The following is a 23,227-nucleotide window of genomic DNA, read 5'->3' as shown; positions in this document are numbered from 1 at the left end:
CAATACTTCTTCTAGCAACTCTTTACCAAGAAAACAAAATATGGGGTGTCGATTGGATAGTACCTTAAACGATTAAGGAGAATATCTGTGAGTTGTTCCTGCGCGTTGCCCCTTTACTGGAGACTCCGTTACACTACATCTTCGCTAGAGGACCTAGCTACGGTATGTAGGTACCGTGTGGCTGCTGCTGCTGCTGCTGCTGCTGATGATGATGGGTGGATGCAGGAGCATCACATGTAATCATCTCTCTCGCTTCGGAGAATTTTACTCTTGTGATTGGCTTGGCCGGTCGCATTCGCATTGCGAGAGAGAGAGATCTCTTTCTTGCCCGTGTATGTACAAAGGGTAGGTATGACTCTACACCTACCTAGACAACAGTAGGTAGGTAACGGGATATGACATGCCGTCGTCGTCCGGGGTTATTCTGTCATCGTCGGGCTTCGGGCTACTAACATTGACCGGTTTCAAGAAATCATGAATCGCACACGGCCTCTTCGGAGTTTACTAACTAACCCGAGCCACCACCTCCACCGTCCAGACCTCGGCGTAAGAGTCATGTTAACTCCGGACTTGCATGTCTCTACAATACTCCTTTATTGTGATTTTTCTTTTTCTTTTTCTTCGAGAGGGGTGGAAGGAGGGGGGCACTGGTGTATTTCTGCCGGCCGGTTGCAGCTTTGCCAAATGACTGACAGATGGTGGTGTGTGTCCCGCACGCGTTGCAGTCGAGATTTTCTAGCGTTATACCTACCTCCACCGTTCTATGTAGTATCCATACCTACCTAAGTATGTTAGAATTTTGCCGTTCGCTGAAACTTGACTTTATGTTACCTCTATGTTACTTCCACTCCCTTGTATCCTCGTAGTGTACCTATCCGGGTCGCTTTCCGTGCCAGGGTCGTATGCCAAAGTCGTAGTCGGCACAAGGAAAAAAAAACGGAAACTCCACGTCCCTCTTTTGTTCTTCCCGCGATCAACAAATGAAAACAGGTTAGATCACGCCACGCCCGTACCATCATTCTCAATGATACCCCCGAATGGTACAAAAAACACTGGGCTGTATGTACTCTATGGATGTGTACAGTATGTGTGCGCGACCCTTGCAAGTCCTTCTAGAAAGGTGAGGCTGCCTTTGTTACAACGTCTGGCAACTGAAAGAAAAAAAAGCAGAGTAGAAACTGCCATGTAGGTATGCCACTATGTTGATCCTTCTCCTACACATCTGTAGATACCTCGGTAGGTAGGTAGGTAGATATGTAGTGTGTGTGCCCTTAAGCCATACCAACCGATATCTACGCAGTATGCCCGTATTCGTACCCATATCCACACCCATAGAGGTCGGTACCCATACACCTCCAACGGGTTATACCCCGCCCAATTACGACTAAGTTCCAGGCCAGTCTTCAACGCCATAGTACCAAAGCCAAGGGGCCAGTTGATCCATGAATTCTGTGGCAAGTAGATTGTTGCATTGCCCTCCTCCTCCTCCTACCCCTCCTGCTGCCCCCCCTCCTGTCGTCCCCGTCACGGCGGCGGCGGAGGAGAACCCGGTATCCCCGCCATGGGCCCCGGCGCCTGCTAGGCTGTGGTGAGTATTCACACCACTCATGGCTGTTGTATTCGAATAGGACCCATGAAGAGGAGGAGGAGGTGGATGTTGTTGATGTTGGTATTGCTGCTGCGGTATTGGCGCATGATGTGGTTTCCCCATGCTTTGTCCTTGCAGGTTTTGGCTTTGACCGGTCAGCCATTGTGACTGTGACTGCCGTGTAGAGGTAGCAGTGACATTGCCGCTTACTACTACGGCCCCCCCTCTTCCTCCTCCTCCTCCTTCTTCTCTTGCTGCTTCCCTGACTCGTGCCGAAGTGGTGGCCTGGGAATGTCTCTCTCCTCCGGTTCCAGAACCAGAGCCAGATGCCGAGGTACTACGCCTAGGCATAGCTTCAACCCCTCCACCACCTCCACCTCCACCTCCCGCTCCTCCTCCTCCTCCTTCTCCTCCTTTTTCTTCCTGATTAGGAAAAGTGCTCGATACCCTCCTCCCCCTCCCCCCATCTCCACCACATCCCGGTCTCAAACAAGCCGCGTCATCCCCTTCGCCCTTCCCCTGATCATGATGATCATCAAGCTTGCCCCCCTGAGCCACAAACTCGGCAAACCGCTCCAACCTGGCCTTAGTCATAGCCAACCCCTTAGCACTGACCTCCCACATGTTGTTATCCGGCTCGCCGCCGCTCGCCTCCTTCATGTCGTCGCTGGCCTGCTGGAAGCGGGCGCCGAGCTGGGTCATGATTTCGGTGATGTCGACGCGCAGGCCGGGCTGGGAGTTGAGCTGTTCTTGGAGCATAGCGACGATGTGGGGAAGGTGGGGGTCGGTGGTTTCGCGCCAGCGGATGGAGGAGGAGAGGGGGTTGTTCAGATTGTTGGTTTGGTTGTTATTGTTGTTATCAGGGCTGGGGGCGGTTGGGTGCTCGGCAGCGGCGGTGGTAGTATTATTAGGAGTGGTGGTCGTCGTGGGCTCCGTCGAGGTGGCGCGGGAGCCGACAAAGCCGGAGATGTCCCGGGAGATGATGGAGGGGGATGGGGTTCCGAGGCCGGGACCGGGAGTGGCGGGCGCGGGGGTGCTGATGGTTGAGGATGTGGCGGGTGGTCGTTGTGAGAAGTCCGGTGGTGGGCCGGCGCCGTAGCCGTATGGTCGACTGTAGTGTGGAGAGGGCGTAAGTACGGAGGCAGGTGTTGAGATATATGTTGAAGTATATGATGTTGTGGTAGTGGGTTGCTGAGGATGGGCTGGCGTCGAGATGGTGTGCCTGGGTTGTGATGATGCTAAGGGTTTGATGGGGGAGACGATTTTGGACCATCGAGCAAGCATCGTTACGGCGTAAACGATCTGACAGATGATGGACACCGGCAGGTAAAAGTATGCCGATACGGGTACGGTAAACCAATGATCGAACCACTCTCGCACTCCACTGCTTACCCGGTAAAAGACATCAAGAGCCGACGGGGTGTTGTCGTCAAGCGCAGTAAGGTCTTTGTAGAACTTGGCCAGCAATGATGCATCGATAATTGGAGGTTCGCAAAGACGCATCTTGGCCGAGTGTACGTACACCATGAGGTATTCTAGAGCGTGTATTAGCATAGACTGGCAACTTTTGAAGGTTTGTTGAGTGCAATCATACTATTGTTCTCTTGGCCCTTGTTGAATGAACCACATATCTTGTCAAGCTCACTCTGAAACGTCGACATGTAAGCCGCATCTGGAGCCCTAGCAATCCCTCCAATGGATTCCGTAAGCTCGGTTTTGGAGTTCACTTGGGCGATCTTCTCCATCAGGCGCTGTAACTGAACCATGTGGACCAGTATCCCGTCTGTTTCATACTCCTTCGATTCTTGTAGCTCATTTAGACACTGCTGAATGTATGGCGAGTACCTGATGGACTCGAGTTTTCCAAACGCCACGGATATACTGGTGGTGTTACATGTCAGCATAGAGATCATAGGTATAACACGAAAGGTGACGGTTTCACGTAATACTCACGTTGAAGCGATATACCATAAGCCCAAAAGCGCCCTCCGTTCCTCATTCGTCCGTGGTTTTGGCTCGTCGGGGTACAGTACCATGACGCTTACCCTCTCCTGCACCTTTGGATCCCGGTTCAGTCCCAGGTCGGAAACAAGACTCGCGGCCAGGTGTATGAGGTTGTTCAACTGGGCATGCATCAGACAGTGGTACTGATACCAGCCGATCATGACGAGGATGCCTTGTAGCAGATCCAGTGACCTCTCTGACCGCAAGAGCATGCGTTCAGAGACATGTCGGACCAGCCGATACATCTGAGCTCGCATCGACCGCATACTTGTGAGCGTCGTCACCATTCGAATGGCCGAGAAGAGAAACGGACGGGATTGTTCGAGTTCTTGGACTGTCGTACCAACGGGAATAATGACGAACGGAAAGAGCGGACTGAGATGGGTTTGGTAGATGGTGAGGATGGTCTCGTCTGACTCTGACGGACCACGAGACTCGCCCTGTGCTCTGCCCATACAACCGGAAGGGGCGCAAGAGTTGTAATGATTGGGCACATGGATAGGTCTTTCGCCCAGCAATTCTAAGCTGCCACTGTGGCTTTCATTGTCGGAATAGCCACCCTCGGTGGTGCCATGATGGTCGTCTTCCAAGGGCGTGAGACTTGCTCGCCTCTTTCCAGAGCCGGATGCCTGAGGAGCGCCTACGGCAATATCAAGGTCGTCTAAGTGTATGAACGGGGTTGAGTCAGCAAGACCCTGAAGGTTGATGATGATAACAAAATCATCGCTTACGATCTCGGGCTATGCATGAAACACTTTCATAGGTCGACATCACCTCGTGAGAGGCAACACTATCCGCGATGGGGATGCCTCGCAAATCCCCAGTTGCCTTGAGGAGATCGACCAATCCATTGAGCCGTTGTTCCAGCTGAGCCGTCTTTCTATAAGCCAAACATGTGTTAGTGAGATCGGATTGCGAATTACACACAATGAATACGTGGTTACTAACGATGGCCGAACAGCTCTCTTCTTCCTCGGGCGGTGCACCTGGCTTGTGCAATCTTTGCCCAGACGATCACACCTTTGACACTTGGTCCGAGGAGCATCAGACTGTCGCGAACACTTTGCCTTTGCCGCCGCACACTGGGAACAGGCATTTCCCCATTTGGCGTTTGTCGGATGCGAGTTCGCATTCGTGTTGGACGGCGCGCTCTCCGATGCGAGTGAATCACTCCGTCCACCTCCACCGCCGACTCCGTGCGTCGTTGCCGTTGGGGTTTCTTCTCGCCCAACTTGCGCCATTTTCGTGAATTTACGAACAAAAAACTCGAGAATGCGTTACATGGCTTTCGCACAGGGAGTCGTCGATTGAAGAACTGATGACGGTCTGGCGGGTCAATCGGCGTTTGACCGGAGATTTTCACAACGCCCTTTCTCCGTGTCAGGGCCCACCCGCTTTTCCATTTTCGGAGACAACGACAGATATCATTGGTTCACGAAAATATGACCGGACTTTACGGTGCGAGACTCAATCTCCGATTCCCTCCCTACTATTCCCACACTCAAACGCCTGTACAGTCTTGGCGGATATGTGCGTGTATACACACATACGACTTTTTGGCAAAACGGACCATCGATGAGATTTCATTTGCTTATATCTCTACCAAATAAAGAAATAAAGAAAAACCGACTCAAAATTCGGAATAAGCGTACTTGAAACTATTAAGATAATAGTCTTTCCTATAGAATAATTGAGTTTCTTCTTCTTCATCTTTCGTTTCGATGGTCCGTTTTGCCAAAAGTTCGTGTGTGTATGTACACGCACACATCCGCCAAGACTGCACAGGCGTTTGAGTGTGGGAACACTCACAGCGACTTTCCAAAACAACTGACTGGTGACGCCTCAAATCTTTTATAGGTGATTTGTGATATTTGGCGGTCGGTAGAGGTAGGCAAGTTCATGGCTTCATCTTTTAGCGACTTAGTCAGCCCCTCCATTCATCAGATATTGCCTTGGGAATTAAAGTCTGAATGTTGCAAAGTTCAGCATGTGAATACCACTAAATCCAGGCGTGGTAGGGATGAAATTGCTGTCCGGTCATGACCTACCTGCAGGTCTCGTTGGATAGGGTTCCGGGGCCCACAATTGTCCGTCCCTTCGTGGGGCTTTCGGAGAGCAGGATCCGAGAGGGTCCGGGATGGTCTCACAGCAAGACCAGATTCGGGCCGTGTTTATCCTCACCACAATCCCTGGACGAGCCGGAATGGCAAGACATCACCCGATGACATCTGCTGTCCGGCCAAGGTCCTCCGTAGATAAGCTGTCTTCCGACCGAATCAAACGGTGAACCACTTCCATCAGCCTCGGCATCTTCATGTGCTCGGCCTACGTCTCGTCCAGATCTTGTGTCTTTTAAACTCCAAGCCATGCCAGATACTCCCGTCGCAGAGCTTCCCTCTATTATCTTCTTCATACCGTAGTCAAAGGCAAACACACTCGCACTCCAAGCTCGAACTCAGTTGATGGATTTTTCAACCACGGTTTACAATTCAGACGCTAGTGCTCTTGAAGATTAGAGTAAAAAAGGGAAATAAAAATGATACAACTCCTGTCTCGCTCGCTTTCGCTTTAGGTTTCCAAGCCCACAAACCACCAACACTTAGCCTAAACAAGACATCCTCCATCACATCCTTAAATCCTTCCATCAATCAAGCTTCCTTCGTCTTTGTTTCTCGCATGATAGCACGAGCCATGTTGCTCAGCACATGCAATCCTGGACCTCAGAGAGATCCTTGTAGACGGTGTGGTAGATGGTGCTCGTGCTGCCAGTCTCGGCAAAGAAGGCAGCACCGTTGATCATGGGCGGAGCGGTGGTGGCCGGCGCGGGGACGTCACCGGGTCCGGTAGGGACAGCGGCCAGCTTTACGGGATTACCGTAGCCTGAAGGGCCCCAGCCAATGGTGTCAGGACACTTTCCAGGAATGGGGGACTTGGTAATGGTGGCGGGCTTCATGAGAGTAGTAGGGCTGGCGGTTCCGGTGGAGTTGGCGTAGAGAAGAGTGGAGAAGGAAGACTGCGAAAGGGTTGTGCTCACCGTGACGGTAACGGTGGCCGCCGGCGCGCAGCTCGAGGGCGCCCCGGTCGGGAAGGGCGAATCAACCGAGCAGGGACCACCGCTGATGTAGAACTTGGGCGTCTGGGCATAGATAACGTAGACGTTGGTCCCGTTGATAGCATTGCTGTGGACGAGAAGCGCCAGGAGAAGAAAGGGGGCAGCGAGTCAGCCTTTACGTTGTTCATTGTGTTGGTTCCTGAGACGGGTTCCACTTCCCGAAAGGAAGGGAGAAGGAGATCCAGGGGTTTGTTTGGGATGGGTGGGGTGGGGTCCTCAGGTCATGCATGACATGAACATGCAAAGGGAGGGTAAACACATGCAAAGGGTCAACATACAATTGCCAGCCATAGGAGCTATCAATGTCGCAGGGAATGGTCACGCTGAGCTCGCCGGAGGAAGGCTCAATGTTATAGGCCAAAGGCGTATAGTAAGGAGGCCAGTTGACAAAGTTGACCAGGTAGACGCTGAAGTCGGTGGGGTCGGTATCGACGGTGGACCACTTCAGGTCAAAGGTCTCACCCTTGTGAAGGGTGGCATTGGCGACGGGATCAGTGAACTGCAGGGCCGAGACAAGCGGCGCCGCGAGGGCAGCGAGAGCAAGCACACGCATCTTGAATGAGATCCGGATAAAAATAATAAAAAAATATAAAACAAAATGACCAGAAAGATATATCGTGATTGCTGAGTGCAAGGAGTGACGGCACTGCGGATATGACAAACGAGTGACTGCGGCCGCACGACGAACAAATGAAGAAGAAGAACAAAAATCGTGGAGGTGGCCGTTAGGCTTCTTTTTGTAATGGTCCTGATTCTCAGCTCTGCCCCATCTTGCTCATCTCGTACTACCCCTGACAATTACACCTTGTAAGATGTGCGGGATGCCTTTCGCTTGAAGGGTGCCTTCCGTGAGCGAAAGAAGGACGCTAGGGACTGAAACTAGGGCCATCTCTGTCGTAGATTGCCTTTGACTTGCATCATCATTTCGAAATTGGATGAGCAGGGCCAATGAAAACAGTTTGTTGGTTGCCATAATCATCACCATGGCTTTGGCTGAGCCAGTAGAAATTGGTACCAAGTGCACGACCCTGGGAAATGTCGAGGTTGCATCGTACCTTGCATCTCATCTGTACTAGAGGTAGGTACCCGTTCGGACGAACCTCCACAACGCTGGGACGAGAAAATAGTGCCTTCTGGCGGCCGCCGGCCTCCCCTTGCCATGAAAGAAATGATGTTCTGGGTTGTCCAGGCATCGAAATGTGATCGCCTAGCTGGAGTGTCATGTCCGAGACAATCGAAAAAAGCGTGGCACTCTAGAGCAAATATCCACCAAGAAACAAGAAGCGAATGAACGCAGCGGGCCTCTCCAGGTCCTTCCCAGCTTCTACCTTCAGGGAGATAACATACATATCCTGGCGCACCTTTGGGCGCCCGAGTCTGCATTGCCCGGAACGAGATCCGTAGCACCGGGAAAACAGCCCGGAGGCAACGAGTGCGGTAGGCAGAAGGATGTGGTTGTAACATGTAGCCCGACAAGGCTGGAACAAGGAAAAGACCATTCACTTTGTGGGCTATGAAACCGATGATGCGAACGAGCGAGAAAAGATTGCAGTGGCCGTTGTGGGTAAGACCGGTGATATGGGCATCCACAAAACTGCAGGGTTCGGGGTTGGTGGTCTTTTGAGACTTAGTCCTACCCACAGCGGCAACAGGCGAGATCAAACCACTAGTCTAGGTAACGGCTAAAGAGCGGAGATGGTCGGAGATCGACGACGAGCTATAGAGCAAACATCGCAAACAACCGGTTAAGCGACCGAGGGAGGAAATGACAATCGTAAGTCAAAACCGTATCCAATTTCTGAAAGATCCAAAGGACGATTTCGATATTCGCTTGGCGGATTGGCGGCATCCAATTCGCATCCAATGGGTAGGTATTGGCAGGTATTGGCAGGCATTGGCAAGCATTGGCAGGTATTGGCAGTTGTTGGCAGTCTCGGCAGACCTGTGTGTGTTTTTGGAACGTTCTGTACTTGGTTCCGTATTGCTGTTGCTCGCCGAGGATGCTTGCTCCATCGTCACTGTTCAGATTAACCAATGGCTTGCTCTTCCAGCCACGGAAGCCCTCAAACCTGATTTTACAGGTCGACGGCGAGTGCGTTGGAAGAGAGGCAACTTCAAACTGTGTCTGAACAAGAATCTAGACGACACAAGAAATTGCAAAGTTCGTCTAAACCGGTTCAGATCCGTTAAACAATCCTGTTACCGGGTGAGTGAGAGCCACCGCTAAACCCTCTTCCCTGAATTTCGCAAAGGCCATTGATCTGGGCTGATGCCATTTCGCTGACTGTCAAAGTCTCCGAAAGAACCCACAACCTTTGAGCATGAGAATTATCCCATGAGCACAAACGCAATTACGTGATCTTCTGGATGCAATGGGGATACCGTATGATTTCGTCGAGAAGCGGGGGTAATAGCTCGGCCATTTGCCTCTACAGCCGCGTACATACAGCCGAACGCAACCGGCAGACCTTCAGCCCCACAGAATCCGCACAATTATGCCTCATCTGTAACCTGAGGTTGACGAGATCATACGGCATGCTGTGCGCGATCAGGGCGGGATGCCTTTTGGTTGTGGTGCTGAAGAGCCTTGATTCACAGGGATGGTTTGTTTCTGTCAGTTGTTAAGTGGTGACTTCGCGTTGTGAGTTAACATGACTTAACATTGGCAGTTGTAGTTTGAAAATATCGTGATACTCTGTCGCGGATGTCATTTACAGAGCTGGCTAACCCTGCATACCTAGATCGAACCTCATCATGTATGTAAGCAGTGGTAGGTCCATGACCATGAATCGTCTGTTCTTTTGCATGCATTTTTGGTCAGAGAGTATGCACAGCGTCTCAGTCATCAGATGTATGCCGAAGACTTTGTGCTGATGTTTCTGGAAGCCAACGGGCTTTGTAGAGGCTCACACCGCGACATCACATACTTCTGAGCATACCAATCAGACGATGTCAATATGCCCCTGTAAGGTATAGGCGCGTCGATGTTGGGCAATCACGATTCCACAATCGGATGACCAGTTCAGAGCGCGACAAGAGAGTCGAAGAGATGGGTTGAAAATGAGAAAAGGGCTCGTTCGACTCTCATGGACGCTGGGTACCATTATCATGACGACTTGATTTTGTAAAGCCTGAAGCACCAAATATCATTTCTTCATCGTTCAGTCGTCAGTCTTTGATTGTTGTAATAACTTCGACAGCCCTGACCACAAGAAGACAAGGACCCAAAGCGCGCCAAGGCATCATGGTACTCCATAGTGTTCATGACCTGGATCCCACCGAAGGGACAGTGCGGCTGTACCGATTCGAGAACTCTCCAGTTGTCCTGGTCCCGAAGCCATCCAACGACCCAAACGATCCCCTGTTTTGGAGCCGGGGCAAAAAGAGGGTCGCTTTCCTATCGGTATGTTCGTTCGCTTTCTTGACCAACTTCGGCATCGGGGGCTTGACACCTGCCTTCTACCTCCTCTCCCTGGAATTCGGAAAGACACAAGCAGAGACCGGCGCCCTGCTGCTATGGCCCGTCCTCACACTTGGCGCCTTCAACTTCTTCTGGGTACCCATTGCCAACTATTGGGGCAAACGGCCAGTGTTGTTTTTCGCGTGCGGGCTGCTCTGCGCGTGCTCCATGTGGGGAGCCGTGGCTGAAACGTTCGAGTCCTTGCTATCGTCCCTCATCGTTGCAGCGTTTGCTGGATCGTCGACCGAAGCCCTCGGAGCGAGCATGGCAAACGACCTGTACTTCTTGCACGAACGGGGTTCCGTCATGAGTACCTATATGACCTTCCTCTCGGGAGGGAACACCATCGGTCCACTCATTTGTGGCTTCATCGTGTCGAAGTACAGTTGGAGATGGCATAAGTGGTTGACCTTCATTCTGGCTGTCCCCAACTTCTTGGCGGTTGCTTTCCTGGTGCCCGAGACAACTTATGTTCGCTACAGCCTAAAGCCAGTTGATTCAGACTCGGGGACCAGTCGAGGACCGACTCCAAGGCTAGTCAGTCGCTCGAATGCGGAAAAGGGGTTCGGGTTCGGAAATGCTCAGGGAGCTCGTTCACATCTGGGCGACACTGATGAGAGCGACGCAGGTGTGAATCTTCCAAAGAAGTGCTGGGCAGAAGAGATTGGACTATGGCCTGTAGTTTCTCGTGACACACCCCTCTGGAGGTTGTTCATCCGACCCTTCCCCTTGTGGTTATATCCTTGCGTCATTTTTGCCTTTCTTGCATATGCAATTTCGCTGGAGATGACGGTGGCCGTGAACATCCTCAATCCCTTTGTTTTTCAGGCACCGCCGTATAACTGGTCGCCCATGGTCAACGGTTTGATCAACATCCCGGGACTCATTGGCAACCTCTTCGGCAGCGTATTGGGCGGCTGGGCGGTTGACAAGTTTTGCGACTGGAAGACCAGGCGCAACAATGGCGTTTACGAACCAGAGAACCGACTGTGGCTCTGCATCGTACCTCTGATCATCAGCGGCTCGGGCTGCTTGGTGTTTGGATACGGCGTTGAAAAGGCAATGGGCTGGGTCAGCCTGTTCTTTGGATATGGTATGATCTCGGTAGCATTGACGGCGGTGCCGACCATCACCATAGCCTATGTCTCGGACTGTCTGCTCCCACTAAACTCGGATGCTCTTATGCTTGTCAATGGTAAGAAGCAGCATGAGTCCCTCCTGGTTGAGTAACCTTGCTAATCACGGCACGATGTCAATAGGAACAAAGCATATTGTAAGCTTCTTCTTCGCAGCGTCGGTCTTGATCTGGGTCCAGATGGTGGGTTATGTTGAAGCCTTCGGAACAACGGCAGGCGTATTTGCGCTCATATTGGGCGGAGGTATGGCAGTGTTGATTCCCTTTGGTGCGAGAATCAGGCACCGTCAAGCAAACTGGCGAATCATCCTGTGATGAGCGAAAGTTGTAAGAAGATGAAGAGGTAGTCATGCCCAGATTTTCGGTGGTTGGATCATGGGATACACTGCGGCAAGAGGTTCTTTCAGTCAATGCGTTTATCGTCCATTTTGGGCATCGATATCCTTCGGGTTGCACGTTGAGTTTCGCAGAAGGAATTTGATGAGTAGATAGAATTAGGTCGGGGTGGAAAAAAAAATCAAGCAGGAAACAATGGGTGAGCTAGGTGACGTGTACACGATGTAGTGTGGTGACTCGATCCGCGAGAGTTGCTTTGTCAATGGAACTTGGCGGTTGGAAGGTTGAAGGATGAGAAAAGTGATAAGGTTGCAGAAGACCTGCGAAAATGGGATGGCCTGCGTGGTCCTGCAAGGCTGATCAGAAAGTGGAACGTGCTCCACTAAAGAGGACGCTTAGGTTGAGCATTCCGTGGATTATACAACACCTCGATTGCCGTCACACGTAAGTAGTCAGGGAGAATTACTTTGACAATTCGATATAGAAATATAAGACTTCGGTCATCAATGCTCGCAGGTTCACTTGATGTTGATCATGACTCTTTACTCATCAGGAGGAGGACATCTGACGAATCAACTTCTTGCAACTCAGAGCAGCAGTCACCTTCTTGGCACTCGCTGCTTATATTGACCAATCAAAAAACGCTTCATTCTGCTCCTTCATGCAAGGCTGAAAAAGGCGGGGCATTTCTTCTGGGAAATTTCGTGGTCGACCAGTGCAACTCGGTTTGGCAAACCGACCTGCAGTTGGCCATACGCCACGCCTTCTCTAAATCCAATCAACAGACCCATTCCAGACTGGGTATTGACGCTTACAACCAGTCAGGGCATTGTCTTTATCCCGTCACGAGTCCCTTTTTTTCTTCCAAATTGTTGCGTCTCGGTCACCAGAACGACCACACGAAATTCCTACCTAATCACCACCAGCACACGATGGCCGACCGCGACAAGATCCAGATCCTCAAGGATGCGCTCTACGAGGCGGCGAGGGACCACGGTTCCGATCAGCGTCTCTTCACGCAGCGGGACCTGTTGGACATGCAGGTCATTCCCCAAGACAATATCGGGTTGCTCATGCAGGTGATCCAAATTCTCTGCGATGAGAAGCTCTTTGTCGGCAACACCACGGCATCGGGGCTGTCATGGAGATGGCGAAGCCGGGAGGATGCAAAGAAGTGCGTTACTACCTTTCTTTTTCCTTTTTAGGACATAATCGAGCACACCAACTAACCTCCCCTTCCTCTCAAAAGGTACACCTCCCTCCCCAACTCCGAAATAATGATGGTCTACGCCATGGTCGACGAAGCCGGGGCCGACGGCATCTGGAACCGGACCATCAAGAACAAGCTCAACATGGCCGACTCGCTTATGAAGCATTGCATCAAGTATCTCGAGCAAAAGGGCTACATTGCCAGCATGAAGAACGTCGAGCACCCCAACAAGAAGATGTACATCAAGGCGAACCTACGTCCCTCCGATCGCGCCACGGGTGGCCCCTGGTTCACCGAGGGCGAGCTCGACACGGCCTTCATCAACGAGCTACAGGAAATCGTGTTCGACTTTATCAAGCAGAAATCGACATATACTTCGCACGGCGGCGGTGCTGGGGTACCAGGAGTAGGAGCACAAGGAGGAGGGGCGCAGCAGCGTGAAAAGAATCCCAAGAAGGGCGTGGTTCAGGGGACCATTCCCCACTCGGAGGATATTTCCAAGGGGACGAAGCGCAGCGCGGGCGAGATTTCCAACGACGACACGGCGGCAGCGGCACCGGCCAAGAAGACCAGGCCCGGCAAGCCGCAATTGCTGCCTCTCCCGGCCGGTTACAAGTCGTACCCGACCGTGTCGGACATTGCAAAGTTCATCCACCACGCCGGCATCACGAACAATACGACGTTGAGCGAGGCGGATATCCAGCAGTTGGTGGACGTGCTATACTACGATGGTTTAGTAGAGCCTGTCAAGGTCAATGGGCGCAAGGGGTACCGTGTGACGCGCATCCCCAAACAGGATCCGAGGACGTGCAATCAACGACGCCTCGACCATGATCCAACCAAAGGAGGCATTGTTACCTCGTTTATGGGAGTCGAGCCGAGTGCAAGTGGCCTTATGGAGGCTCCTTGTGGGCGGTGCCCTGTCTATGATATGTGCGAGGAAGGCGGCCCTGTCAGCCCCAGCAACTGCGTCTATTTCAGACGGTGGCTGGATGGCGACGAGGTCCAGGAACAAGTCATTTCGATCTGATCGACTCCAATGTGTCTGTGTCTCTGTTTAGAAAACATTGCATGGTCTCTATCACAACTGCATTGACGGCGTAAAAAAAAGAAGGCAAGGGTAATTTGGTTTCATTTAGGCGTTGGAGGCAACCTGTTTAGCATTCAATGTGTTGGCGATAATATTCACATGACCTGTAAACTGTCTAGGGAAAGACATCAGTTTGCGTGCTCATATCAACTATCAAAAGTGACAGTGATGACGATGCAGTGAAGACAAGGGTGGGTGTGTCGCGCAGGAGATCCATTTTGATGAGCTATCTAGCTATCATAGCAGCACATTTATACGAATATTATAGTACCGCGACTCCAATCCCTAATACCCTCGGCAATCTCAGCAAGGAAATTTAGAGAGCGCCGCAGTCGACAATGGTGGGCTTCTTGGAGTAACGAATAGCACCGCTGCTGGAGCCAGTAGCCTCGAGGGCCTTGACGACCTTCATGGACTCATCGTCAGCGACCTCGCCGAAGACGACGTGGCGGCCATCGAGCCAGCTGGTGGGGACAGTGGTGACGAAGAACTGGGAGCCGTTGGTGTTGGGGCCGGCGTTGGCCATGGAAAGAAGACCAGGGCGGACGTGCTTCTTGGCGAAGTTCTCATCGGCGAACTTCTCGCCGTAGATGGACTTGCCACCAGTGCCCTGTTCAAAGAGGTTAGGTCTTGTCTCCCATGTTCGATAGCTTGTTGGGCGGGTATTGACTTACGTTACCACGGGTGAAGTCACCACCCTGGAGCATGAACTCGGGGATAATGCGGTGGAAAGAAGAGCCCTTGTAGCCGAAGCCGTTCTGGCCAGTGCAGAGCTCCTTGAAGTTGCGGGCGGTCTTGGGGACAACGTCGTCGTAGAGAGTGAAGTTAATGCGGCCAGACTGAGCTGCATTGGGAGTTAGACATCCGAAGGGCATGACATGACAGTTGACAGGCGGGGCGGGGGGGAGGGCGGTGAGGCTGAGTGGTGCGGGCGTTCTGATTCAGGGGCACCAGTATGGAGGGGTAGTTCAGGAGCTTGCGGGCTGCGGCAACACCGGGACGACGCCGTGCTCATTGCGAACAACGACGGACGTCCAGGTGAAGTCCGAGCAAGGTCGCAAGTTTCCTGAGCCTGATTGATGGAGACAAAGCAGATGAGGAGAGTAGACTTACCCTTGATTTCGCTGGTGGGCTTGTTGTTGGGGCCGAGGACGGGACCCTCCCACTCGAGATCGAAGAAACTAAAGCATGCAGGTCAGTCGGTGTCCCTGAAGCTACGGGTAGGTAGGCGCAGCTTCCATGTTTGCGCGGACCTGGAGAAGCGGTTGGACTTACACCTTGGACATGATGCTGGATGTTTGCGAAAAAGCTCTGGCGCAGGAGAAAGTTGCAGTGGGCTTGAGAGATGACGAGAAAGTCGAGGAGACGAGAGAACCTGTTGTCTTAAGGACAGAGAAATGGCGGGGTCCAAACATTTTCACTAAAATGGAAAGGAGGGGTCAGCCAATCCGAGAAGTGGGGGGCGGAGAAGGTACGTAGCTGCTCGCCACGTGATTGATTGTTGCGACTCGAGCTGTCGGGCTGTCGCCACGCCGCCTGTTTCGGTCTCGTTTGCCAGTGCGGCGGGAGACGAAACAGCAGGTCAGCTTGACAACGTGGAGTGGTATGAGCCTCTGCAAGTGTCATGTTTGGCGCATGTGGGCTTCGGATTGGTTCGTTGGCTCAGGAACACCAGTACGAACAAGTAAACAGCTGCCATCTGGTGGTGTTGGCGCTTCCCCCCCGAGTCTCCAAGGTCCCGTCGGCCCTGACGCTGACGGCAATGACAATCAAAACTGCCACCACCCGTGTGTGTATAGTTGGCAGCTAAAGTGCTGGCAAGAGCTATCCAAAGACATCAATCCGGGCCAAAGGACCGTAGACCCATGGCTCCATCATATGGCTTGTTGGGTCTTCATAGCGTTGCGATTGCCTCTTCATTTGGAGTCCCCCTCTGTCAATGCAGCCATTGACGACATTGCGGAGCCATGGACGATACCCCAAGCCGAACAAGAGGGATGGACGGCATTAACGACCTTGATGGCCATGTCTGGGGTAGGGACCAAAAGGCGGTGGTGGTATTGTCAAACTAACAAACCTCATCCCTCATCTCGAGCGTGGATGAAAAAAAGGTCATTCGAATTGAATCTGATGCCAAGAAATCCAGGGAATGGAAGCTCTCAGAGCTCTGCCATAGATAGAGCTTGGAGCTTTGGGCAAGCTCCCAGCCGGCAGGGAGAGCTCCTCCAGACAGAAAAGGCTCAAAAAGAACATGGCGACAAAAGTAAAAATGACAACGTACCGGTTCTGGAAGATGAAATCCTGGATGATTGTAGGATGATAATGAAGCTAAAAGTACAAGGTAAAGTCCGAACAAACGAACGATGGAAATCTGCTACACGGCGATGGATGCACAACAAAGACCAGAGACGAGAGGGAGAACGGAGTCGGGTCGGGTGTTTAACAATTTTTACTCCATCCAAAACGCATGGAAGCGAGCTCCGGCGGCCGAGCGTCCCCTCCCTCCCCGCCGCCCCGCGGTGTCGGCCGCCGGCAACCACAAGCAGAATTCTTGCCTGAAGTTTCAGGCTTCAAAGAGCTGAGACGCTCGTGCCAAGCTTTCAAAGTCTTGGCAGACCTCCTGGGTTCCACTGGTTTCTTGGCGTCAGGGTGTCGGGTCAAGCGCAGGGGTCGGCCTTGGACGGCGTCAGTTGAGGTCAGCGCTCAGCGGCACCCTGACGCTAGGCCACCTCAATGTCCATCTGATCCCGACAAGACCGTGAAACGTCGCCCTGAAAGCGATCAGCCTGAACAAAAACCACCAAGTCGCCACAGCATCCCGTCTGGCAATCATCACCGCGAGGCTCAGATTGGATCCAGAGGATTACCTTAGCCCATCCGAACAATTCCCAGCAACTCCGGCGATAGACACATCAACGCAATGGATTTCAATAGCCTCAAGGATACCGTGTCCAACCTGACACTCTACGACATCAAGGCTGGCGTCCGAAAGGTTCAAAATGGTAGGCGACCACCTAGTCCAGAACCAAGACTCTCTCATGATTTCGTTTTCAGGGTGCTGACAATGGCTCCAACCAGCTGTCATGAACTATACCGAGATGGAGTCCAAGGTATGCCCGTATCCAAGCGCCACACTGGCCCCATTCTCTTGCGCCCTTCGCCATACACTTGATCCCAGACAAGAGACCACGGGACGGGAGCTGACAGCGAACCCAGGTGCGCGAGGCCACCAACAATGAACCTTGGGGTGCATCGTCGACTCTGATGCAGGAGATCGCCGATGGTACCTTCAACTAGTACGCCCCCGAGAACTACTTGCTTGTATGCGAACGCGGCTAACTTGCGTTTCTCTCCTTGTTCTTAGCCAAACACTCAACGAAATCATGCCCATGATTTACCGCCGTTTCACAGAAAAGTCCGCCGAAGAATGGCGCCAGATCTACAAGGCCCTTCAACTACTAGAGTACCTGATCAAGCACGGTTCCGAACGAGTGGTGGACGATGCTCGGTCGCATCTTACCCTCCTCAAGATGCTGCGCCAGTTCCATTTTATCGATCAGAACGGCAAAGACCAGGGTATCAACGTCCGCAACCGCGCCAAGGAACTCGCCGAGCTCCTCAGCGATGTCGAGCGTATCCGAGCAGAGCGCAAGAAGGCCCGCGCAAACAAGGGCAAGTTCACGGGCATTTCGGGTGGAATGAGCTTCTCCAGCGGGAGCAGCGGACGTTATGGCGGTTTCGGCAACACTTCGTATGGCGGTAGCAGCAGTGGTGGCGGTGGTAGCAGCTCTACCTACGGTGGCTATTCTGGAGGAGTTTATGGCGACGGAGGTGTTTTTGGTGGCCAGCCTTCCAACAACGACTACCGCGGGACCCAGGCACGGGCAGAGCAGTTTGAGGAATACGATGCAGGTGATTTGGACGGCGAGGCGTCGTCTCGTACTGCGCCAAGGACAACACGATCCACGACAGAAAGAGCCGGGGTCAAGAAGACAACAGCACCCGCCGAGCCGCCCAAGAAAAAGGAACCCGAGATCGACTTGTTTTCCTTTGATGAGCCCGCAGCGCCATCCATCCCGACCGCGCCCCTCGCCGCCGCACCTTCCAACGGCTCTGGGCTTGCGGCTCTAGCCGGCGGCGCTAATGACGACGACGACGAGTTCGATGATTTCCAGTCTGCCGCGCCCGCCACTCAGCCTGCTTCTGCGATTTCTCCCCCAATCGCCCCCCTTTCTACTGGGCCACAATTTGTCGCCCCGCAACCAGTTTCGGCGCCTCAGCAGGCCAACCTTAGCGGCATGGTTGCCCTCTCCTCCATCTCTCCTCCTCCCAGCTCCACCACGACTCCTGCTGCCAACTTCTCGGCTTTCTCCACGCCCCTTTCGCCCGTCTCCCAGGCCCCCAAGCCAACTGGCTTCCAAGGCGGTCAGCCAAATTACTTTTCCCCGGTACAGCTGCAGACCCAGTCTACCGGGTCCTCGCTTTCAGGAGCCAAGGCAACCGGTTCAGCTGCCTCCAAGCCAGCCGCTGGCGGTGATGCCTTCGGTGCGCTGTGGTCGCAGGCTAGTGCTGGAATCAAGAAGAGCACGCCTACCACCAAGGGTCCGGCTATCGGACAGCTGGCCAAAGAGAAGAGTAGTGCTGGTATTTGGGGAACTGCTGCGCCCTCCACTCCGACCAGCGGTAGCAGGCCCACCACTGGCGGCAACCACGGGTTGGACGATCTGCTCGGTTAATTACATGGCTGGGTGTGGGGGGTTTTCCAAGGAGCATTTAACACCGCTGTTGTTTACCTACGGAAGCGAGATCCTTGGAGTAGATCGAGGGTGTGCAGTTACACAAAGAGGAGATGAGCAGTTAAACGATTTATATTCCACGTAATGTTATTGGAGGTAGGGGTGGGTATCTTGCAGCGCTTCTCGTCTGCAGCAAAATTTCACGTCTATTTATGCTACATTCGGCTTCTTTGTGTTTGTCACGTTCTGTCTCCGCGTGTGAGTCCCTCAAACAAAGAGTGAATTGATTTGTAAGTCCCCGTATACACTCATCCTCATCTTGACAATTCCAGAAGACCCAAGCCGGCTGCCGAGTCGCTGATGAATAAGTACCCCGATGTCTGGGTCGATATGTTGTTTTATCTTGTAAGATTAGCATAGCTTCAATTCCTGATGTTCGTTTAAGGGAACTTTCACCACTGAAGCTCCTTGCCTTCTTTATTGGGCTTCACTTCTGGCCCGTTATGAACCGGTGAACCCCCTCCCCCCCTTTCCTTTTTTTTTTCCCCCCTTGTCCGTCTGTCTTTATTTTTCTGGCATATTAGCCTCCTCGGATGGTTTAAAGGACCATAGGGCTGAAGCATCATCCCAACATGCAGTCCATCAACATGAGCTAGAATACTTCATTCAATGATGAGTTTATGGATCACAGAGTATGTATCCAGTGACTCAAGCCTCCGCACTCGCCCTCGCTTCGGTATGACGGCGCATGGCCAGCCTCGAACACCTTCGACCCACCGATCACAACATCAACAGTCGATCAGTCATTACCACCAAGATGATTAATGACTACGAGCATCAAAGCACACACTCATGGCCAATGCGTCGAAACGTCTGTTGCCGTGAGCAACACGAAAAAATCACAGATCAATGGCTTTGATCTTAGAACCGTGCACAACAGCTACTTAAGAACCTCTCTACCATGCGGACGCTCTACTTCTTGTTTCCTGGTCCAATTCTTTCCCTCGAGTTTCCCGATCTCCGACATTAATAATGCAGCCGCCTGGATGCGTGCCATATAGATTCAAGTCAATTTCTTTACAAACTGACCTACAATATTAAAAGCCCGTCAGAAACGGGAACCGTATATCAAGATTAATTGCTCTTTGGACTATAATCTCTCTACACTCGCTGACGACATTTCTTTTGGGGAATTTTCAAGCCCGTGAGATCAATATGGGCTCCTCTTCCCCTGGCTCGACGCCTATCCGGAACTTTGAGTCCCTTACTCCCCAATGCTTTTACAGCTATGCCTTTCTTTTTTCCCGTTTTTTACTGATTATAGCGCTTTCCACCATGGCCGGGATAGATGGCAGCTTGCTTGGTAACATGACTAAAGCAGGTGAATCACCAGCTACAAGCCTCGTGGCTCTCATGATCCTGGTATGTTCAACTCCTTTGTTTCTTTCTAACCCTTGAGACGCTAACGAAACCTGCAGACATCTGCTTCACTCCTCTGGTGCCTCTTCTCCCTGTTCGGCTACTCCCGTCGCCACTTTCCCTACAAAGTCACTATCGTCACCGACTTAATTTTCCTCATTGCCTTTGGTGTTTTTTCGGTCCTCCTCGGCCTTCCCATGCACGATGGCGGTACAAAGTGCCCTCGAGTCAAAGCAGAGGGTGGCTTTGCCCTCCAAGCCGGCCCATTGGGGGTCCTTAATTTCTCTGGCGTACCAAACGGTCGTGTGTCATGCACGAAAATCTATCTTCTCTGGGTCCTTATGCTGGTGGACTGCGCGTCTTTCGTCCTAAGCGCTGCCTCAGTCGGGGTTATTGCGTCTAAGGAGACGCAGTCCAACAAAGCACTATGGTGTGCGAGGGCAATGAGTGGTCCGGTGGGTGACAGTGACTATCAACGCGGTCCGTCCGAGATCTCTGTGGCGGGATTGGAGGAGGTTGTCTCTGGAGCCGAGCGGCAGTTCCGGCCACGACCGAATATACACGTCAGAGAACGAAGTCTAGATTCCGGGAACGTAGCTCATGACGATGGCAGGAGCGGCGGTGGTACCTACCACCAAGCAGATACAGTATCTGGAACCCCATATCGTGTCGACACGACAAGTAGACTCGGTACGGGCTCAAGCCGGTACGACTGCTCCCCAAGAGTCGACAGCTCGCTTGGTTCCGGTTCCGGCCACGAAGCGACTTCAGGACACTCACTTGGTAACACAATGCCCCAAGGAAGGAACGACCCGATTAACACCTACAACCGCAGTTAGGGACGCGGCGGGGGCGGGGGCGCATGGACATCGTCAAGCCGGGAAGGAGCAGCAGGATCAGGGGAGCAGCAGAGTCCCAACCAGAACCAGGGGCAGCAACAACAATGCCGAGCAGAAAGACGTGCAAACAATCGGGTACTTACCACCAAATCACCACCCAAGCCAATTCCCATTGCCGTTCTCCAAGCGCGCAGTGACACTCTGGACCAGTTGGAAGGCCGATCATCGGCATCCATTGATTTGGCTGATGCTCCTTATTACCGAGACCTGTATGCTTACTTTGCTCAACCGAGGAACCCTTCCGGTCCCGGCCCCGGCCCCGGCGCCGTACCCGATAGTCACAGCCGGGCAACACCTTTCACCAACACCAACCAGTACAATCCACAAGAGCAAACACACAGGAAGTGGAAAAAACAACGCCCTTCCGGGGTTTTATTCCAACCCAGCTCCAACATTGCGTCCACCCCAATCCACCATCCCCATTCCGGTCCCGATCCCAATCCCGATCCCGATCCTGTATCCACGGTCAAATCCAATATCCACACCTCCAACCACCACTCGAAAACCACCCCCATCCCTCCAACCCAAACACAGACGCAAACACCCAGACAACACGACTCCTACACCTCCTCCGTCTACTCCAGCCCCTCCAACTACGACAACACCCGGCTCGACCACCGTGACATCCCCTCGCCGGTTGGTCTAGACCCTCCACCTCGCTCTTCTCTAGGCGCCGTCGGGTTGAAGTACAGCCTACCGCCGCGACCGAGGACGACTTTGCGACTGGTGGACCAAGAGACTTTGAATAAGTTGGAGGGGATAAACGAGGAGAAGGAGGAGGTTGGGAGTGTCATTGTGCACATGGACGGGGGGCATGGGCATGGGGATGCGGTTGTTGAGTTGAAGGAGATTCCTAGAGGTAGTTCACCTGCTGTATCGCCGGGTAGGAGGGTACCGGGGGGGACACAGCTAGATGGGCAGCCGGAAGTGCCGACAGAGAGAAAAGAACAAGTGTGGGAATGGGAGTGGGAGTGGGGGCAACGATCGAAGCAAGAAGAAGAAGAAGAAGAAGAGACACGGGGTGCTAGAAGGGCTGCTGCTGGAGAGGATAGAGGGGCAAGGGTTACACGATGGCCTGATGTCTGGGGTGTTGGTCTAGGTTCAGGACATGGACGACGCGATGATGGTGATGATGAGCAGTGCAGTACAAGTACCTCTAGTAAGCATCGTGGCGGCGTTTTCAGAGCTAGGTCAACCAGGTTGTTCTCGACTATTGGAGCTTGGTTGAATGGTATTGATGATGGTATTAGGAATGATGGAACTCGCCAGCGGGATAGCTATGAACTCCGGTCGGAGCATGGGAGAGGAGGTCGCCCGTGGGATATGGTTTAGATACAGGGGACTAGTGATCTGGAGGTAGACAACGGAAATAGTGAATAGCTAAGCGCATGCATGCTCTTTGTACACTGCACTGATACATGGCCTTTGTCGTACGGATTCTTTCCCATCACCATATCTCCACTGCCTTGACCTGTGAATCCCTTCCCTCTTCAGCTCTTTCCCCCTTCCAGTCTCCCACGTGCCCAAATCAGCTTTCAACAACGTCGTGAGTCCAAATTGTTAGAGGTAATCATGTCGCCACCAACTTATTTCAACTTCCGACGCACCTCAACCAGTTCCAACTAGACCACCGTTGGTAGCAGCACCATTGTCCGCCAACGTACTTTATCACCATTCTTTTGCATTGAACCCTGAAGTAGTAGCAGTATGTCACTCAACTCCTGATTATTCCTCCCGCTCGTTACATTATTCCCATAGGTATGATAACGGGCTCGAAGAATTTCGCCTAAAACACGGCCTTGACTTGCTAAACCCATGTAAGGAATATTACTTTTGCCTTGACCTCGTCACAAGGACGGATCACTTGCCCTGTTCACCTGCATTAAAGTACTTAGGGTATTCAGCTAAAGTCTCAACGCTACATAGGTAGGTAGTGTCACGGATTATACGAGCTCTCGGTCGGTTAAAAGGTCAGTCCAATCAGTGCACTATGAGAGCTATACGATAACTGCCCAGGGCAACACCCTCCGTGCGCTCTTTGGGAACCTTGAAAAATATTAGTTGGTGGAAGACCCGCTGATATCAGGGACTTCTTCTTGATTGTTGAGAAGCCCTTCCGTAGTAAGGTAGGTAAAACTTCTGTCGATGTTCCTCTTCCTCCATAGCGTACTCTCCTTTTTTCCCTGTTTGTAATGGAGTGGTTTATGCCCCAGCATTGATCCCTTCGAGAGAATTGTC

General features: G+C 52.5%; 7 protein-coding genes across 7 annotated transcripts; 4 read left to right on the top strand and 3 right to left on the bottom strand.

Annotated features, from left to right (window-relative positions):
- Nucleotides 1-1,384: 1,384 nt before the first annotated feature.
- On the bottom strand, nucleotides 1,385-4,833 carry NEUTE1DRAFT_125546 (uncharacterized protein; the record flags this gene model as incomplete). The annotated part of the gene is made up of 5 exons (XM_009857291.1): nucleotides 1,385-3,123; nucleotides 3,183-3,469; nucleotides 3,542-4,253; nucleotides 4,324-4,472; nucleotides 4,613-4,833. The coding sequence occupies 5 exons, from the start codon at nucleotides 4,831-4,833 to the stop codon at nucleotides 1,385-1,387; spliced, it is 3,108 nt and encodes a 1,035-aa protein (XP_009855593.1).
- Nucleotides 4,834-6,058: 1,225 nt separating this feature from the next.
- Nucleotides 6,059-7,376, bottom strand: NEUTE1DRAFT_96504 (uncharacterized protein; the record flags this gene model as incomplete). Its single annotated transcript, XM_009857290.1, has 2 exons — nucleotides 6,059-6,771; nucleotides 6,983-7,376. The coding sequence occupies 2 exons, from the start codon at nucleotides 7,255-7,257 to the stop codon at nucleotides 6,291-6,293; spliced, it is 756 nt and encodes a 251-aa protein (XP_009855592.1).
- Nucleotides 7,377-9,458: 2,082 nt separating this feature from the next.
- Nucleotides 9,459-11,501, top strand: NEUTE1DRAFT_125544 (uncharacterized protein; the record flags this gene model as incomplete). Its single annotated transcript, XM_009857289.1, has 2 exons — nucleotides 9,459-9,474; nucleotides 9,905-11,501. 2 exons carry the CDS (start codon nucleotides 9,459-9,461, stop codon nucleotides 11,392-11,394), a joined length of 1,506 nt encoding a protein of 501 aa, XP_009855591.1.
- A 1,044-nt stretch (nucleotides 11,502-12,545) lies between these two features.
- On the top strand, nucleotides 12,546-13,875 carry NEUTE1DRAFT_89784 (uncharacterized protein; the record flags this gene model as incomplete). The annotated part of the gene is made up of 3 exons (XM_009857288.1): nucleotides 12,546-12,809; nucleotides 12,885-13,234; nucleotides 13,271-13,875. 3 exons carry the CDS (start codon nucleotides 12,568-12,570, stop codon nucleotides 13,873-13,875), a joined length of 1,197 nt encoding a protein of 398 aa, XP_009855590.1.
- A 156-nt stretch (nucleotides 13,876-14,031) lies between these two features.
- On the bottom strand, nucleotides 14,032-16,252 carry NEUTE1DRAFT_118585 (cyclophilin; the record flags this gene model as incomplete). Its single annotated transcript, XM_009857287.1, has 5 exons — nucleotides 14,032-14,545; nucleotides 14,610-14,779; nucleotides 15,049-15,116; nucleotides 15,211-15,355; nucleotides 16,217-16,252. 4 exons carry the CDS (start codon nucleotides 15,348-15,350, stop codon nucleotides 14,252-14,254), a joined length of 672 nt encoding a protein of 223 aa, XP_009855589.1.
- Nucleotides 16,253-16,855: 603 nt separating this feature from the next.
- Nucleotides 16,856-18,890, top strand: NEUTE1DRAFT_89778 (uncharacterized protein; the record flags this gene model as incomplete). Its single annotated transcript, XM_009857286.1, has 3 exons — nucleotides 16,856-16,937; nucleotides 17,014-17,151; nucleotides 17,347-18,890. The coding sequence occupies 3 exons, from the start codon at nucleotides 16,856-16,858 to the stop codon at nucleotides 18,669-18,671; spliced, it is 1,545 nt and encodes a 514-aa protein (XP_009855588.1).
- A 1,116-nt stretch (nucleotides 18,891-20,006) lies between these two features.
- On the top strand, nucleotides 20,007-22,392 carry NEUTE1DRAFT_132741 (uncharacterized protein; the record flags this gene model as incomplete). The annotated part of the gene is made up of 3 exons (XM_009857285.1): nucleotides 20,007-20,093; nucleotides 20,150-20,796; nucleotides 20,968-22,392. 3 exons carry the CDS (start codon nucleotides 20,007-20,009, stop codon nucleotides 22,319-22,321), a joined length of 2,088 nt encoding a protein of 695 aa, XP_009855587.1.
- Between the last annotated feature and the right edge of the window lie 835 nt (nucleotides 22,393-23,227).

The sequence above is a fragment of the Neurospora tetrasperma genome (genome assembly GCF_000213175.1).
Source record: "Neurospora tetrasperma FGSC 2508 unplaced genomic scaffold NEUTE1scaffold_81, whole genome shotgun sequence".
Classification (NCBI taxonomy): domain Eukaryota; kingdom Fungi; phylum Ascomycota; class Sordariomycetes; order Sordariales; family Sordariaceae; genus Neurospora; species Neurospora tetrasperma.
This window is presented reverse-complemented; position numbering and strand designations above follow the sequence as displayed.